This window comes from Caenorhabditis briggsae (assembly GCF_000004555.2).
Source record: "Caenorhabditis briggsae complete genome, chrII, whole genome shotgun sequence".
NCBI classification, from domain to species: Eukaryota; Metazoa; Nematoda; class Chromadorea; order Rhabditida; family Rhabditidae; genus Caenorhabditis; species Caenorhabditis briggsae.
The window spans coordinates 10899386-10915756 of record NC_013486.2 but is presented as its reverse complement, the minus strand read 5'-3'; the positions used below and the strand labels follow the sequence as shown (position 1 = coordinate 10915756).

The following is a 16371-nucleotide window of genomic DNA, read 5'->3' as shown; positions in this document are numbered from 1 at the left end:
GCTTCCGTAATTAGATATGTAAAACTAATAAGTACTTCCAACTTCTTCTTTCTCTTTCTCTTTTTCTTTTCCATCTTGGCCAATATTTATGACTAACGGAGGTAATTTATGTCCCATCACTTGAATCCTTTTGACTCAAGAAACCCAAAGAGAGTATTAGGAAGGAGTCGTCGTCCGAAAGACATTAAGATTGAGCTCCTTCCGTGTATTTTATTGCAATCCTTCTTCTTCACATTCTTCTCGCAAAAAACCTCCAGTTGGGTTAATATCGAATATTATAGAAACCTGTGCGCTCCAATATTTCGGGAAAGATGATAGAATTCAACGAGAAGAAATTTTATAGATATATGGAGAATATTGAGGACAGACATGATGTAAGTTATAAATTTACCGTAACCACTCTCCCAAACCATCAACTTTGACCCCTATATCTCAACTCCTATGAAAGATATCAAAAATGTGTCAACTGATAAAATACTAATATCATTATTATAACCATGCTATCAGTTGATCACTTTTTAATATCTTTTACAGGAACCGAGATATATGAACTCAAAGTTGACCGTTTGGGTGGCTTGTGGTATTAATTAACAGGTGTTTATGGTTAACTATAGAAATTTTCAGAATTTTTTAGCTGAAATTTGTAGAATTTAACTTTTGAATTTTTTTTTGAAGTTTCGACTTTCTTGAAAAGTTCCAAATATTTGGGTTTTTGAAATTTTCTGAATGTTGGATTTTCCAGAACTTCTGGGAAACTTATGAAAACACTTAAAAGAATAATGGTTTATTTGAGATTCGAGCCTAAATATATATGAGAATTTCTTTACCCATCTTTTAAAAACTGCTCCCATTGTTTTTTTATATTCAGGTAGTTCACTCTCTCAAATCACTGAAACGTATGAGAATCCCAAAGGCACTAATAGGACGAAGTGTGGAACGAGTGGAGGATCTGTTAAGAGAAGAATCATATTGGAGAATGGCTCGAAAAGTGATTCGAAAAGTGGAAAGAGATGAAAAGTATGCAGATTTTGGAGAGTTGGCGCCGATTCTGAAGGACTCGAAAGAGATGAGAACGATGTGGAGAGAAGCAAGAATCGAGAGGATGGATGATGCTCAAAGGATCAAAAAGTTTGAGCAACAAGAAGAGGTGGAAATCAGTCTTCCATCACCGACAAATCATGAAGTGAGTTTTGGGAAATGCATATTTTAAAACCTCAAAAGGGAATTTCCAGATGACTGACATCGAAGAAGACACATCGAAGAATAAGAAGAAATGGAAAAGCAACAATGATGCAGAAAGGTGGAGGAAGTACAGGAACAGGTGTAAAAAGGTTCAGAGGCAGATGAGAAGAAAAAGGAGGAGAAAGGAACATTACTCAAAAGCATAACATTCTTTTCTATCATTTAATAAAGTCTGTAAAATCTTTATTTCGGTATGAGAAACCAGCCTCATTTAAAAAATTTACACGGGGGGTGTACAGAAGTACTACAGAAGTACTACATGAAACTAAATGTAGACAATGACAGAGAGAAATAATAAAAAAGACAAGGATGGATAAATAAAAAGGAATAAAAATGAATATGCTATGAAAGAAAAATGTACTTGATAATAACTTTGTTGTACAAGAAAGTACGAAGAAGTGAAGAGTTACAGTAGACTAGTGGGGGACATATTGGAAGAAAAAAAAGGGCATGCTGATAAAACGATTGTTTGAAAGTGAGTAGAATTTTTTAATCAATAATTCTGATGGATGAGAAAAGAAGAATACAAGTTTATCTTTTCAACATCTTCCTGCATTTGGCCATAAGAGGTGCGACTTTTTTGACAACCACACCACTACTTCCATTGTTGTTTGAACGAGAACGGGAAGTCGTTGGAAGTCGTCCTCCCCGTGGAGTGATGGTTCTGAGTTGAGCTTTTCCTTCTGTAAAATAACAGTTTCTTTATATTCAGCCTATCTTGAATATCCTACCAGTCTTTACATTCTTTCTTGCTTGTGAGAGCTGGATTGCAGACGGCGTCGGTGTCATTTTGACTTGACTCTCTCTCACAGTATTGAAGAATCCTCCTGAACGAACTCTAGTGTGAGCCATATCGATCACCATCTATAAAAATTTCTCATGTTTAATTTGCCAACGCTAACTCTCCTACCGTTTGCCGTCCTTGATTTGAACCAGTGTGAGCCTTTCCTATCCGAGATGTCAGTCGTTCTAGCTTGTCATCGGCCTTTCTCTTTTTCCGTTCAACGAGCTTATCATATAACTCCCGCCAAGTATCATCCTCGTCCATCTCGCGATCCGCGTACTTTGGAAACTCTTGTACAATTTTCTCGTAGAACATTTTGTCGGCGTCTTTCACAAGAAGAGGATTGGCATCCAGAATGCGACGAAGTTGCTCGGTGGTAGCATGATTGAGTGCTGGCTCGAGAAGGTTGAATGGAACGACACCGACATGGTCGATCACTGAAATAATGGAATTTCTGAGAAAAAGTCTATTCAAAACAAACTGACTGTCAATGTTTGATGTGAGAACGACCTGGCACATTGAAATGAGCGAGGGAACTCCCTCTCCGATCTTTCTACGTCTTCCAGCGAACACTTTCTGTCTTTCCTTCCGCGGTTTGAACATATTTTCGTCAGCATGCAAACTCTCGCTCTGTGGTATTGCCTTCTTCAGGTGTGGCATCGGTGGCCTGATCGTAGACACAATCGGAGCATACTCCTTTGGTTTCTTGGCCACTGCCGAAGATGATGAAGACAATGATACTGCATGATGTTCGTAGTCATCCACTATTTCCTGTTTCGGCTCCACCTTCACTTCCGTACGTTTGGTAACTTTGTATTTGCTGTAGTCCACAGCAACCCGTGGAGCACTTGCTGAATGCGCAGTCACTCCTCCTTTCATGGCTTCAGCAAACTCCTCATCAAGATTCGCCTGCTCTTGCTTTGGCTTCTTTACCTGATGCGTACCGTGTTCGTGTTCATGACCCGTTATGACGTTGTCCCCTCTCTCCCTCTTCCGCCCAATGAGCTTGTCACGAACTCGTTTCGCATATTTTGCCAGCTCCGGTGACGATTCGTATCTTTGGACGTAGCGGTATGTGTCCAACGACTTGTAGACTTCAGGAGTCACTTGTAAATCATACAAACGTTTCAGCGCTCGTTTTGGCTGAAAATCGGTCAGTTCATACTTTTAGCTATGAAACTGTCACTCACATCGACCCCATTTGCTAGGCAGTCGGTATATCTTTTCACTTTCTCCTCGTCTGTTTCCGGCATTTGGACTGCGATCTGTATCCGTTTGAGTGTCTTTAAAGAAAGACGATGGAACAACTGAAAAACAGGATGAATTGCATGAAAGGACAAAAAAGTAAAGATGTGTGAAAAAGCTCAAGCTACTGATGAGACAGAGAAACAAGGGAAAGAGCATCAAAAGAAGGAGTGCAAACGACAAAGAGATATATAGAGATGTTGCGATGTCAACGACGCCCTTTTCCCACCGGCAACAGAACAGTCTTACTCAGATGACGTTTGAACCAAGTCATGAGTGGGTTAGATAGCATGTATCGAAGTAAAAAAATACAGAAAGTTTCAGTTAAGATAAAAATCTGAAAGAAAACCGAAAACCTCACATATTGAGGTTATTCAGGTGACCAGCAAAAAATTAAGAAAGAAAAAACTCCGAGAAAACGCAGATACTGAACCCATCAGGCTGAAACTTCGGGGAAAACGGGAGAAAACCATAGGTAACATTTTGCTATAATTTAAGATCGAAAAACTGGCTGAAGTTCCAGTTTTTCCTTTTTCCAATGCCTGGAAAGTTGTAACCCAGTACTGGTATTGATTTTCACCAATATCCGAACACTAAACTATGACTTTAAGTGAACATAATTCAAAATACGGGCTATTAAAAAGAATACTGGTTACTAAAAAATTTAATCGTTAGGAAAAACGGACGACTATGAAAAAAAAACAACTCGGCGTTTAAAAAAAAGGACAATGGATTTTTAACTAGATATATTTTTAATTAGGACAAAATATACTTACAGCATCGATAAATTAATCGATTCAAAATGAACATTTTGGAGAGAAAGCGGCGAAATGAGAAGAAATCAATCACAAACTGGCTGAATAGCAGCAGTCGATGGGGACGCGAGAAAAGAAAAGAGAAGAGGCAAAGGGAGAGAGAGTGTGTCCGTTTGTGTGTGAGTTTTGTTTATAATCCACGACAGTGTGTAGTCGGATCCTAGGCTACTGTCTCGGAAAGAGATTTCAGGAAAGGTTTTGCAAAACTTTTTTCGAGACTGGTGTAGTAAGTTATAGAAGTGATGGGGCTAAAGAGGAGCTAAAAAGGAAATCGAAGGCTGCCTGACAGGAAGGAAGTTAGTGCACTTAACGAAATTGAAAATTTTTTCTAGAATGACCAAGAAAGAATCTTCCTACGACGTGAAAAGGAAATTATTTTATTTGAATTCTTGGAAAACTTAGAATTCCTCGTCATTTTTATTGATTTTTGTGATACAAAGATGATGAACGGTTATGGAATTAAAGACGGCGGCGAGATCTTTCCAGTGAGCTTACAATTCGGAGGTTCGTGGGATTTAAAAAAATTCAAGGGTTAGATATTCAATTTAGGACACAAATTATGTGGAAGTGGAAGATTTTCAAATGTATACTGTGGACAAATGATTGGACCGATCAAAAAGGAGGTGGCTGTCAAGAATGTGTGGTCTGACACAGAGACACGGCATTTGCCAACGACTCAGTATCCGGAAGTTCAAATATTATCTGAAGTTTTTCATCCGGCGATCTCAAATTTGTTGTATTTCTATTCGAGAAACGCTAATAATAAGGTTGACAATTGGAAAGAGAATCACATCGTTAATAAACCTTGCAGACAATCCACTGTCTTGTTCTTGACTACTTGCCAAGCGAAATGGCAAAATTAAGGGATCAAGGAGTAAAATTTGATGTTCTAGATGCAAAGTTCTACACATTTCAACTATTTTGTGCAATATCACATTTAGCGTCGAAAAACATTGTTCATATGGATATCAAACCACAAAATGTGATCATGGATCGGATGGTGAGCGCAAACGGAAATTAAAATCCAGCAACAAATTTTTTAGAAAGGCCTTCTGAAATTGGCTGATTTTGGAAACGCTCGACGATTGGAAACCAGTGAGAAGACGGGTGGTGCTTATCAGGTTGAAAATTCGCAAAAAAAAAGATAAAAATAAAATTTTTAGGTGACACGATTTTATCGACCTCCAGAGCTTCTCTTTGGATGTGAGAAGTTCACACCAGCAATTGGTGAATAAAGAAACTGATGCCCGAGAAATCCAAAAATTTACTTTCAGACATCTGGTCAGCAACATGTGTGGCATTCGAATTGTTTGCTAATCGAGTATTGTTTAGAGGGAAAGACACAAAAGACCAAGTAAAAATTCAAAAGAAAAATTATATGATTTTACCTATATTTTTTGAGATTATGTTGATAACCGGAGTTCTCGGATATCCGACCGACGAAGACATTAAAAGTATGGGAGTCAAACGTCCGAGAGTGGCAAGAAAGGAAGCGAGAGGGATAGAAACGGTATTTGACACAATTTATAAATCAGAATCTTTTAAAAAATGAAGGAAAAAACAAAAAAAACTAGGTTATTTATTCTAAAAAAATCATTTTTTCCCCATTGTTCACGTGGAGTACACGACCCAATTTTAATCATGCTCTACTGAGAACGCTAAATGGCGGACCTTCAAGTAATGTTCTTCTTTTCAGTTCACCAGTAAGATGCTCGATCCAGATATGTACGAATTTATGAAATCCACTCTAAAAATTGACCCGAAGAAGCGGAAAACTGCAGCTGACGTGCTGAAAATGTCCGTTTTCGATGTCATAAAAGCAGTACCACGGAAGAAAAGATCAAATGGAATGGAGGTTCCAAATGTAATTGGGTACACGGAAATGAATCACAAAAGAGAATGCATTGAAGTTGAACCAGCACCAGCAGACATTGAAACAACTGAAAAGGCTGAAAAAGAATCTAAAAGTTCGTCATCGCATTCGACTGAAGAAGAAACTCGGAAATAAGATTTCAGTTGAACTGAATTTATGTGTACAGATAAAATCTGGATTTTTAAATATGTTATTTTGGTTCAAAAAGTTTTGTCAAAAACATCGGAGCTGTGGAAGAGAAACGCCGGTGGCTGTGGCCGAAGGTCTCACAACGACAACTATTGTCGAATTAAAAAAAGTGACACCTGAGAATTTGAAAAATTTTGCTTTTTTTGATCTACGAAAAAATGCGGCAAAAACGTAATGTTTCAGAATTTCGGCTCGTTCGAGCTACTTTCGCGTTTAAGTTAAGTTTTTTGCTGAAAAATAGATTCTAGATTCTAGAGATGCTAGCGATCATCTTTATACCAAGAAATCAAAAATTCGTTCACAAAATCCCACTAAATTCACATAAATATATTTGTTATCTACAGTATCCGTTTTCGCTCCGCCCCCTCGTAAATCGACACGAGCGCCGTCTCCGAGATTTTCAGGTGTCACTTTTTTTAATCCGACAATACCGTGACCTAAAAATAATTTTTCAGATTTTTTTCCTTTTTTTCACTGCTTTTCGTTAAGCTTTCTGTTATCATTTTCCCCCGAAAAAGCCGAGAAATATTACTCTTGTCCGAAATCAATGCACGTTGCGGCCGAGAAAACAGCGGTGGGCGGAGCTTAGCTCCCACAGAGAGAACCTTACTGTATTTTTCAAATTATTGCACGCGCCTTTAATACAGTACTTCAACATTTATCGAATTTTCTCAAATTTCTCTCATTTTTTCGCTTGTTTCTGTCTAATTTTGTGTAATTCTTATAAATCTTTAATTTATTTTTCTTATAAAATAGAAAAAACAGCCAAATAGGGCCCAAAATAAAAAACATCCGAGGTACGCTATTTAAAGGCGCATGCATCAATTTGTTTTTTCGCTGTGCGACCGACGATGCGATTTTGAGTAAATTTTCGGTCGTAACGTGCATTGATTTCGGACGAGAGTAATAAAAAATTTCGAAAATCGAGATAAATAATAAATTCGGAAATAACAGTATTTGAGGTTACGGTAGTTGTCTTTGTCGGTCCTTCGGTCACGTCCACCACCTTTCTCTTCCACAGCTCTGATTTTTTGTACCAGAATTTTTTCTCGTTCTCAAACTTGTTCACCGTTAATTCTGTTCCCGACACACAAAACTGACAAATATGAAAGTGAAAACACAACAAACAACTAAAGAACAACGGATTAAAAATAGAAATAACACAATTTCAGACAACTGGAAATGTGTTTTCATATAAATATATTTGTGTCTTTCCGTTGCCTCTGTAATTAGTTTGTGTCTCCGCAGAAACCAAATGAATCAAATCAAAAAAGGTAAATTCAGACTACGGAAACTACAAATGAATAATATTAGCATTGTGACTTTCAAATTATTGTATTGTATGGAATATATAATGTAGGGGTACTGTAGTTTGAGTTTCTAGAAAATCGAACTAAGTTTTCTAGAAAAATGTAATTTAAAGAAAGGCTCTCCTAATTCAGGTAACTTTAAAATGTGAGTTCAAAATTGAACATCATCGTTTTGGTGGGCTTTTAGACTTCTCCCTATTTCTTATTACACTCATCCTTCGATTTCGAAATTCTCTAGGATAATTTTTCAAAAATCATCTCTTCCATTTGGACCAAGTATTCTATTCTTCTCTTAAGCTCCGCCTCTTTCGTGGTTTGTACCCGTGTCTAGTGTTTGTGTGTATGATGACAAAAAGTGAGGCAACTGTCCGAAATGAGAGATTTAGACCACAAAAACAGCGTGGTTGGTCGAATATAAATAGAGGAAAGAGTCTCCAATTCCCGCCACTTTGAGTGTCGATTCCACAAACAACTTCTGTTCAATTATGGTTGCCTACAAGTTGACATATTTCAATGGACGTGGAGCTGGCGAGGTTATTCGTCAGATCTTTGCCCATGCTGGACAAGACTTCGAGGATGTTAGAGTTACTATGGAGCAATGGCCAGAGCTCAAAGCTGGTGAGTTTTCATCTTTAGATTTTTTTTTCCATTTTGAGTTCAATGGGAAAATAAGATCATAACTGAACTTGAGAATTCAAATCATATTGCAATCAAATATAATTTCCAGGAACTCCATTCGGTCAGCTCCCTTACCTCGAAGTCGATGGAAAACCACTTGCCCAATCCCATGCCATCGCTCGGTATCTTGCTCGTGAATTCAAATTAAATGGACAATGTCCATGGGAAGAGGCTCAAGTCAATGCTTTGTCTGATCAATTCAAGGATTACTCCAGTGAAGCCAAACCTTATTTCTACGCTAAAATGGGATTCGGACCAGGAGATGTTGAGACTCTTAAGAAGGATGTCTTCCTTCCAGCCTTTGAAAAATTCTTCACTTTTTTGAGCAACTTCTTGAAGGCCTCTGGATCCGGATTCTTGGTCGGAAAGTCATTGACCTGGATCGATTTGGCTGTTGCTCAGCACTCGGCCGATCTCATTGCTCAGGGAATTGATTTCAGCAAATTCCAAGATCTCAAAGCTCACTCAGAGAAGATTCAAGCTATTCCACAAATCAAGAAGTGGATCGATTCTCGCCCAGAGACTCCTTTCTAATTGTCTTCTAATTTGAATAATTGTCTTCTAATTTTTTTTCAATAAATATTCAACAACATAACTTTTAACATAACGAAAAAAAGAAAGATTTTATTTTAGTCTGATTTAGTTCTCAACTTGTTGTTTCTCCATCAATATTGGAGTGATCACCAAATCTTTTGAAATCGAGAGCACTGCACCGAAATTTGAGCCACATCCTGGAGCGGACCACAAATTGATTAAACGGTTATTCCAGCAAGGAAGATAGCCATACGGAGTATATGATTGACCTGAAAATAGCTTATCTATTAAAATTTTAGGTTAACATGAGTCAAACCTCTGATCATAACATTACACTTCATTGCTTTGCATGCCCTTTTTACAGCTTGTTTTCCGAACCAATTGCCTTCCGAATCTAAAAAATGTTTTAAAACATGAACTAACTATTCCAAAGAATTAGAATTACTAGGATTCGGACGATACATTCCGACTTGATTCGATGGTTGATTGAAAATGATATGTCGTTCTACAGTAGTCATATGCTCGGCTGTCACTGGACGGAACAAATGATGAATGTGTCCTTTTTCCCGAATCATTGGAGAGAATCCACTGTAAACAGCAAGAATTGATTTTCCGATTATAGCAGCAAAAGACATGTGAGAACACATCCGTTTGATACAGGATTGAACAGCACGAGTGATTACTGGATGAAGACGTTCCGACATTCGAAATGTTGAAGTTTCTGGACTACCTCGGAGAATGAAGACGTGTTTTGGGAAACGGCACTGGAAAATGGAACTTATTCACATTCATGATAACTCACTTACTTTGAGTGCACAAATCAGAGCGAGACATTCCACAGAACCCGGTTCATCGTTATCCAGGATTCCTCCAAGAAATAGAATTCTATTTTGTGGAGGCCATCCAGTCAATTGAAGCCATCTGTGAAGATCCACATATCTTCCACGTATGTCTCCGATTACAGTAACTTCCGCTTCGATTTGAAGAAGAGATGGTTCTTCAGCCATCTTGAATGCGGTCTCTTCGAATAGCTGGAATTGTTAACATTAGGAAATGTGAGTTGACAGAAAACTTTGCTACCGTAAGCAATTCCAGAGCAGTGAACGGGTATTGATATGGACCATGTTCAATTAAGCGATACAGTATATCATATGGAGAATTGATGGTTCTTACTGTATTGCAAAGTTTATGACCCCATCCGGATGCACTTGTTTTTAATGGAGCTTTTATTTTAACCTTTCTCATTCCCCTTCCTAGTACTGCCTCACTTTCGGCTGCTTTCAAAGTGTTTGCTGTTTTAGATTCTTTCGTTGACTCTTCTGAAGACACTGACTTCATTTTAGAATACTTGACCTTGTCATTATCTGGGAGAAGGGATAGAAGCTGGGCAGTTTCTTTAACAGTCAATCTTCCAGTAACTTCGATTTTCGTCTGAAATAAAAACAATGAGAATAACAGAATTCAGCTTCACCCCTACATCTACAATAGCGGAATCTTCGAATGAAGTATCCTGCATCAATTCTAGCTCCAGCTGTCGAAATTGCTGGCCTGATTCAGCAAGATGTTTTGATTTAAACCAGCTCATCACTACAGAAACACTTCCATAGGCAATCAGAAACACAATCAGTATGAAAACTGTCGTTTTCAAAAGATGCCTAGCGTTGAACTTGTTCCTGATGATCGTCAGCATACTCTGATCCTTCCGATACCAATATCGACGGGAGTTGAGAGTTGGCTCATTACAGTACGAACTGAAGCAACATTTTTTTCGAATAAAAAGTCTTGGATTTCGTTCATCGATTCCTTTGATCATGTACTGTAGGTAGTATTCGGATCCATTTTTCACATTCCAATCACATTTTACACTTTTTAGAGTTTTCCTGAATTGAATATTTTTGAACAAAAAAAAAGAGATTTGGCTCACTTAACTGTTTTGCTCTCACATCCAACACGGTAGTAGTAATCAAAGTCGTATCTGAATTTTCAATTGGAGTATTATCTCTAAAGATTACTGTATGTTCACTAACTCTGAATCTGATTTGTATCTTGAAATTAACGTCTTCTCAACACATGCGGTCTTGCACCGAACCACGTGGTTTTTGTTCAGTTTTGAATAACATAGAAGGCTATCTGAAAATTATTTAAAGATTTTTAAAGATTCAGTAATTCCTCTTCACCTTGGGATGTTGTCTTCGGAAGCATAAAAATTAAGGTCAATAGTAATACCATACTCTTATTGAGCACCTTCATTGTAATCTAATTTCTATGCTTTGGAATATTTAAAAAATTTGAAAACTTTTCAAACAATTTATCCATCCACGTTTATGGTTAAAATAAAGTGCCAAACAGTCATTCTTTAACGACTAGTCTAGTAAAGGAGACGATTCGAAGATGGGAGGTTGTGAACAACGAAGTGAGAGAGAGAGAATTTTAAAAAAGATTCACATTAAATAAAAAATTTAGAACATAACTCGGATCACTCGGATATAGGATCATATAACTGTCCGTCGAATCGAGACCATCGGGATTCATCTCATCGCAATCTGTAATTCCAGCTAATCTAAAAAACCAATTAATTTGAATTTTCAGTCATCCCAATGAGATGTACGTGTCTCCTTCGGTTATGATGGTAATGCGTCACTCGGAACGAGTCGATGATTGTTGTCCAGGATGGATAGAAAAGTGTAACAAGGAAGGAAAATATGAACCATTTGATTTAAATATGCCATCTCGTCTTCCGATTCAACGTCCTCTTAAGGATTACACTAGAGACACGTGTCTTACTAGAAGTGGTGTTGTTCTTGCTCAAATGGTTGGAAGAGGTCTTCTGATGACTGATAATACACCGGATGTCATTTATTGCTCTCCATCTCTTCGTTGCATTCAAACTGCCACATGGGTTAGAGACATGTCTGGAAGCAAAGCGTTAATTCGTGTGGAACCTGGACTATTTGAAAACTTTCACTATCCTCATGGAGTTCCAAGATTCATCACACCACTTCAACGTCACATCTTCCCAGTTGACAAATCATTCCGTCCATTTCTTTCTCTGGAAACTGTAGTTGGAAAACAAGAGACAAATGACGACTACAATGAAAGAATCAAAATGATTCTGAACGCAATTGCTGAGCAATCGGAAGTATCTCATTATGAAAAAGAACTGAAGGTTCTCGTGGTTGCACATGCATCAACTGTCGATATGGCTGTGGGATTATTGAGAGATAAACCAAGAAAAACGGTGGATATGGAGTTGGACAATATTGCTATTCCTGTTCCATACTGCTCTCTTGCTTATCTCAAAAAAGTTGGTGTCAAACATTTTTATAGAGAAAGAGCTTGTACATTTTTCAGAAAGCCTCCTACTGGGTTCCATCTGCTCATCAAATTCCTCCTGTCACCTACGAGTTTCTCTCCACAAAGTACAACCACTATTTTGTTCACCGTCCTTGATACATGTACTTGTCATTTGAAATAAATAGCGGACTCTTCCATTAATTTTTTTTGTTCTGGCTACCGTATCTCAAAACCTGAAAGTCTCTAATTTCCAAAAATAGTATGAATTGTGAAGGATTACTGTAGGGGGAATTATTCAAAAATTAAAAATGTTACTGTAGGAATCCGAAAATGAAAAAGACTACGGTAGGGAAAATTATTCGAATTCAAAAAGGATTACTGTAGGGGAAAACATTTGAAAATGAAAAGGATTAATGTAGGAACAATTTTTTGAGAAGCAAAAAGATTACTGTAGGGGGGAAATATACGAAATTGGAATGAATTACTGTAGGAGAAAATATTCGAATTTGAGAAGGGTTATTATTCAGGTACAGAAAAACCGGAGCTGTGCAGAAGACAAAAAACAAAAATAGAAATGAAAATGTTTATTTTAAGAATGTAGGTTCCTTATGAAACCCAAAAATAAACCGATTTGTCATGTTGTGCCATTTTGTCCTCTACTGCTCTCCTATTTTTGACCAGAATCATCTAGCGACTCATCATCAGCTCCCCACCATGGATTCATGTAGCTGACCATATGTCCATTGGTTTTTACTCCGAAAACAATTCCCAATATGATAAACACAAGGGCCATCATAAGGGCGACGACTGAAAAAATTTAATTGTAATTTATAAATTATGCACTTGAACACCCACTGATTCCGGCACAGAACAGAGATCCTTCAACACGATAGAGGAAGTTTTGGGATTCGAATTTGTCCACTTTTCGAACCTTCTTTGTCTTTCTCTTCTTCTCCTTCTTCTTACTTTTCTTCCCCTTACGTTCTTTCTTTTTTGGAGTTTTTTCGGCTCTAAACTTCATGATAAGATTGGAGATAAGATAAACTGAAAGAAATTTCAAAAAAAAACCGGGACAGAATATGTTAAAATTTTTTCTATCTGATACACAAAGACTTCATTTTCTTGTGAATTTAAAACAAGTTGAAATTTGAACACGTTTTAGAGTCTACACTTTGTTTCAAGTGAACCTAAAATAAGATCAATAGTACATCTTGATAAGAAGTTTACATAAATAGCCGGGAGAAACACAGACTAGTCAGTCTTCTCAAGGAAGTTCCAATCGAAGCCAAAACATGTCTTTGACCGCCGATCCACCAGCATGCACTGTTCCAGCCGCCGGTGGAACCTCGACCCACAAATTGGTCAATGGAGGAGCCGACAAGCTTATCTTCAAGGTATCCACAATTCAGAAGACGTCCCATCTCAATCGCCAAATTATTTCAGATCAAGTCGTCAAACAACAATGAGTACCGTATCACCCCAGTGTTCGGATTCATCGATCCATCTGGAACCAAGGACATTAACATCACTCGCACTGCTGGAGCACCAAAGGAGGACAAGCTCGTCATCCACTTCGCCCACGCCCCAGCTGATGCTACTGACGCTCAGGCTGCTTTCGCTGCCGCCACTCCAGCTGGAACTGTAACCATCCCAATGTCAGCCACAGCTTAAACTATTCAAGGCTATAGGAATAAATAATCAACTTCTAGATTTATTTTTTGTTAATTTCAAAGCACACTATGTCTTAATTTTTTTTTCATCGTTTCCGATCAGAAATTGTAAGCTTTACTCGATTTCTTCTTCCTCTTGTTCCGCGCAAACAGTGCAGTTGTTCAAATTTTTCGACATTCGCTCCTTTTTTCTCTGTTCTCGGCCACTGGGGGTTTCTCTTCCACCCGCAAAAATGCACGACGGCCACGTGTTCTTAATTTTGCGGACACGTCATTTCTGAAGAATTTCAAGTTTAATTTCAAGATTTTATCTCAAAACCCTTTATGAGAATGCCATCCAGATGTCGTCGACAGATTTTTATGCGCGATTATCGATTTTTTCATTCACCTGTTGCCCTTCTTTTTTTTTTTGCATGTTCCCTCGTTAATTTTTTTTTCCAGCCAAAATAAAAAAAATATCTGAAAATGATGAACATGGAAGTAAGCACGACAAAACGTATGTTTTTTTAATTGAAACTCGCTATAATTCGTTATGAAATAATTTCAGAGATCGGCATTGGGCTGACCGTATTCGGTGTTTTCTTCATATTTCTCGGTGTCCTCATGTTCCTTGATTCGGCTCTTCTTGCCATTGGAAACGTAATTTTTCATATCTTTTGTTCAGTGTAATGTCTGTTTTTCAGCTTCTATTCATCGTTGGTATCACATTTATCATCGGAGTGCAGCGAACACTTGTTTTCTTCTTCGAGTTCCGAAAACTGAAGGGCAGTATTCTCTTTTTTGGAGGAATTCTGGTTGTTCTTTTCGGATACCCGTTGTTTGGAATGATTGCTGAATGTTGGGGATTCGTGTTATTGTTCGGGTAAGTTTCTGAACTAAATGTATATACAGTTACTGATATCAACTATCTGATTTTTCAGAGGCTTCCTGCCCGGTGTCGTCAGTCTGTTGCGAACAATTCCAGGAGTTTCCACAATCACTTATCTTCCAGGAATCCGTCAGGTTCGTACATTACTACTCATCATTTTTACAAACTTTTATTTCAGATTCTTGATCGTCTCGCTCCAGAGTCCAGGTACCCTGTATAATAGTGCAATCCATATACTTCCATCTGCAACAACAATCCTGTGTTTTCTTCTCATATCAATTTCGGTTCAACTACGATTTCCCCATCTACACAGCTCCTGTGTCAAATGGCCCTCACTCGAATTTTAAATTATTTCACATTTATTTAACTTATTTATTGTTTCTCTCCTTTTTCTGATGTATAATTCCCGTTAGTGGTTTTTTAGGTGAAAAATGTGATTTTAATAACTTATAATTAGTTTTTTCCTGCGTTCTGACTTGGTTTTTGCATTACATGACTCGTTGACCTTGTTAAGATGAAATGTGACGTTCGATGCATGTTGCTGACAAAAACTTTCTTTTGAGATCAAACGAATCAGAATTACGTTTCTCACAGTTCTTTGATTTGCCATCAAAGAACCATTCGCTCACTTCGACGAAGGTTTCTCCTTCTAACTTCTTATCTTTGTTGTCATTTATAAGATGGTGACACACTGAGAACACGAGGCGCAGTGAAGCAAAGGACTCGATAAAAGAGATAGTCAGCCCGATCAATTTACATTTGTTTTCATTCAGTTCCCGAAATAAGAAATGTAATTTTGATTTTTTGCTGACCGAAAAGTTGAATTCTGCCATTCCATTGATATTTTTGGTCCTCGTATCCAATTCCGAATATATTAGCGAATACTCCAATTTATAGCGAATACTCTAATTTTAGACATGCTCAGTCGTCTAGTCGGCTCTATCCCGCAGCGTGTCGGAATCCGTGCAGCTTCGTCTGCTTCAAACAATATAGTGAGCCAGGCACAAATTCAAGCCGAACCTTCGAAAGTAATATATTTAAAAAACCAAATGTTCATCGCAAACAATTTGTGTTCAGATTTTATTCATCGATGGCGAGCACAAGACAACGTATGCAGAATTCGTGAAACGAGCGGGACAGTATGCCACTGCTCTCACTGAAAAATATAATATCAAGGTTAGGAAACAACAATGTTCTTCGAATTTCGATTTTCAAATTTTTAGAAAGGTGACCGAGTAATGGCCAGAGTCTCCAAGACGACAGACACAGCTGCACTCTACATCGCGTGTCTTCAAATCGGAGCTCTCTACATTCCAGTGAATCCGGGATACACAGAATCCGAAGCTGCTCACTATATCAAGGACGCTACACCGTCGCTCTTGGTAACTTGCAACGAAGATCTCGATCAGGTTTTCAGGTAAGATATAGAGATTGATCTGAAATATTACAGAGTTTTGTTTTAGAGATAGAATCAGTGTGCTCAACGAGAATAAGCTCGCATCGGAAGCTGGCAGCTTGAATGTAAGTGCTTGGAAGATAAAGGAGAGATATTGTATTATCCGGGTCCAAACAAAGCAGAGCAGTGGAAAACAAACGGTGGTCGGGGCCGAAGGTCCCCCAACATCAACTACAGTAACCTGAAAGTATTTTTGCTTTTAAGAGTTTTTTTTTCTCGATTTCCAATGCTTTTCTATTTAAAAGCCAGAAAATTAAAAATTTTCGATAGTGAAAAATGACTGAGAACGCACGAAAATCTATTTCTAGGTTACTGTATTCATAGTTGTGGGACCATGTGTCTTAACCGAAAGATTTTTCGCACGGTGTCTTAACCGAAAGATTTTTGAAATAATTTTTACCGCGCTTTTTTCG

The 16371-nt window shown here is 37.9% G+C and overlaps 10 protein-coding genes across 10 annotated transcripts in view; 7 read left to right on the top strand and 3 right to left on the bottom strand.

Moving 5' to 3' along the window:
* Positions 1 to 311: 311 nt before the first annotated feature.
* On the top strand, positions 312 to 1388 carry CBG25659 (the record flags this gene model as incomplete). Its single annotated transcript, XM_045242665.1, has 3 exons — positions 312 to 374; positions 869 to 1183; positions 1233 to 1388. The coding sequence occupies 3 exons, from the start codon at positions 312 to 314 to the stop codon at positions 1386 to 1388; spliced, it is 534 nt and encodes a 177-aa protein (XP_045100343.1).
* A 385-nt stretch (positions 1389 to 1773) lies between these two features.
* CBG20634 lies at positions 1774 to 3279 on the bottom strand (the record flags this gene model as incomplete). Its single annotated transcript, XM_002631434.1, has 5 exons — positions 1774 to 1925; positions 1974 to 2106; positions 2153 to 2463; positions 2512 to 3169; positions 3217 to 3279. The coding sequence occupies 5 exons, from the start codon at positions 3277 to 3279 to the stop codon at positions 1774 to 1776; spliced, it is 1317 nt and encodes a 438-aa protein (XP_002631480.1).
* Positions 3280 to 4526: 1247 nt separating this feature from the next.
* On the top strand, positions 4527 to 6094 carry CBG20633 (the record flags this gene model as incomplete). The annotated part of the gene is made up of 8 exons (XM_045242664.1): positions 4527 to 4590; positions 4636 to 4853; positions 4898 to 5086; positions 5130 to 5207; positions 5250 to 5313; positions 5361 to 5440; positions 5489 to 5596; positions 5783 to 6094. 8 exons carry the CDS (start codon positions 4527 to 4529, stop codon positions 6092 to 6094), a joined length of 1113 nt encoding a protein of 370 aa, XP_045097097.1.
* A 1849-nt stretch (positions 6095 to 7943) lies between these two features.
* On the top strand, positions 7944 to 8670 carry Cbr-gst-5 (the record flags this gene model as incomplete). Its single annotated transcript, XM_002631432.1, has 2 exons — positions 7944 to 8076; positions 8186 to 8670. The coding sequence occupies 2 exons, from the start codon at positions 7944 to 7946 to the stop codon at positions 8668 to 8670; spliced, it is 618 nt and encodes a 205-aa protein (XP_002631478.1).
* A 105-nt stretch (positions 8671 to 8775) lies between these two features.
* CBG20631 lies at positions 8776 to 10920 on the bottom strand (the record flags this gene model as incomplete). Its single annotated transcript, XM_002631431.1, has 9 exons — positions 8776 to 8939; positions 8987 to 9064; positions 9116 to 9434; positions 9477 to 9701; positions 9751 to 10101; positions 10148 to 10550; positions 10595 to 10645; positions 10698 to 10800; positions 10848 to 10920. 9 exons carry the CDS (start codon positions 10918 to 10920, stop codon positions 8776 to 8778), a joined length of 1767 nt encoding a protein of 588 aa, XP_002631477.1.
* Positions 10921 to 11061: 141 nt separating this feature from the next.
* On the top strand, positions 11062 to 12120 carry CBG20630 (the record flags this gene model as incomplete). Its single annotated transcript, XM_002631430.1, has 4 exons — positions 11062 to 11083; positions 11134 to 11215; positions 11260 to 11974; positions 12022 to 12120. 4 exons carry the CDS (start codon positions 11062 to 11064, stop codon positions 12118 to 12120), a joined length of 918 nt encoding a protein of 305 aa, XP_002631476.1.
* A 511-nt stretch (positions 12121 to 12631) lies between these two features.
* On the bottom strand, positions 12632 to 12985 carry CBG20629 (the record flags this gene model as incomplete). Its single annotated transcript, XM_002631429.1, has 2 exons — positions 12632 to 12771; positions 12820 to 12985. The coding sequence occupies 2 exons, from the start codon at positions 12983 to 12985 to the stop codon at positions 12632 to 12634; spliced, it is 306 nt and encodes a 101-aa protein (XP_002631475.1).
* Positions 12986 to 13256: 271 nt separating this feature from the next.
* Positions 13257 to 13635, top strand: CBG20628 (the record flags this gene model as incomplete). The annotated part of the gene is made up of 2 exons (XM_002631428.1): positions 13257 to 13358; positions 13408 to 13635. The coding sequence occupies 2 exons, from the start codon at positions 13257 to 13259 to the stop codon at positions 13633 to 13635; spliced, it is 330 nt and encodes a 109-aa protein (XP_002631474.1).
* Positions 13636 to 14099: 464 nt separating this feature from the next.
* CBG20627 lies at positions 14100 to 14722 on the top strand (the record flags this gene model as incomplete). The annotated part of the gene is made up of 4 exons (XM_045242662.1): positions 14100 to 14130; positions 14182 to 14299; positions 14555 to 14636; positions 14681 to 14722. 4 exons carry the CDS (start codon positions 14100 to 14102, stop codon positions 14720 to 14722), a joined length of 273 nt encoding a protein of 90 aa, XP_045097096.1.
* Positions 14723 to 15419: 697 nt separating this feature from the next.
* Positions 15420 to 16371, top strand: part of CBG20626 — a gene marked incomplete at both ends in the record, with an annotated part of 3417 nt that continues 2465 nt past the window's right edge. Inside the window, 4 exons of the mRNA XM_002631426.1 lie at positions 15420 to 15530; positions 15580 to 15678; positions 15726 to 15919; positions 15966 to 16023. Coding sequence (XP_002631472.1) covers positions 15420 to 15530; positions 15580 to 15678; positions 15726 to 15919; positions 15966 to 16023 — 462 coding nt within the window. The remainder of the gene's footprint in view (positions 15531 to 15579; positions 15679 to 15725; positions 15920 to 15965; positions 16024 to 16371) is intronic.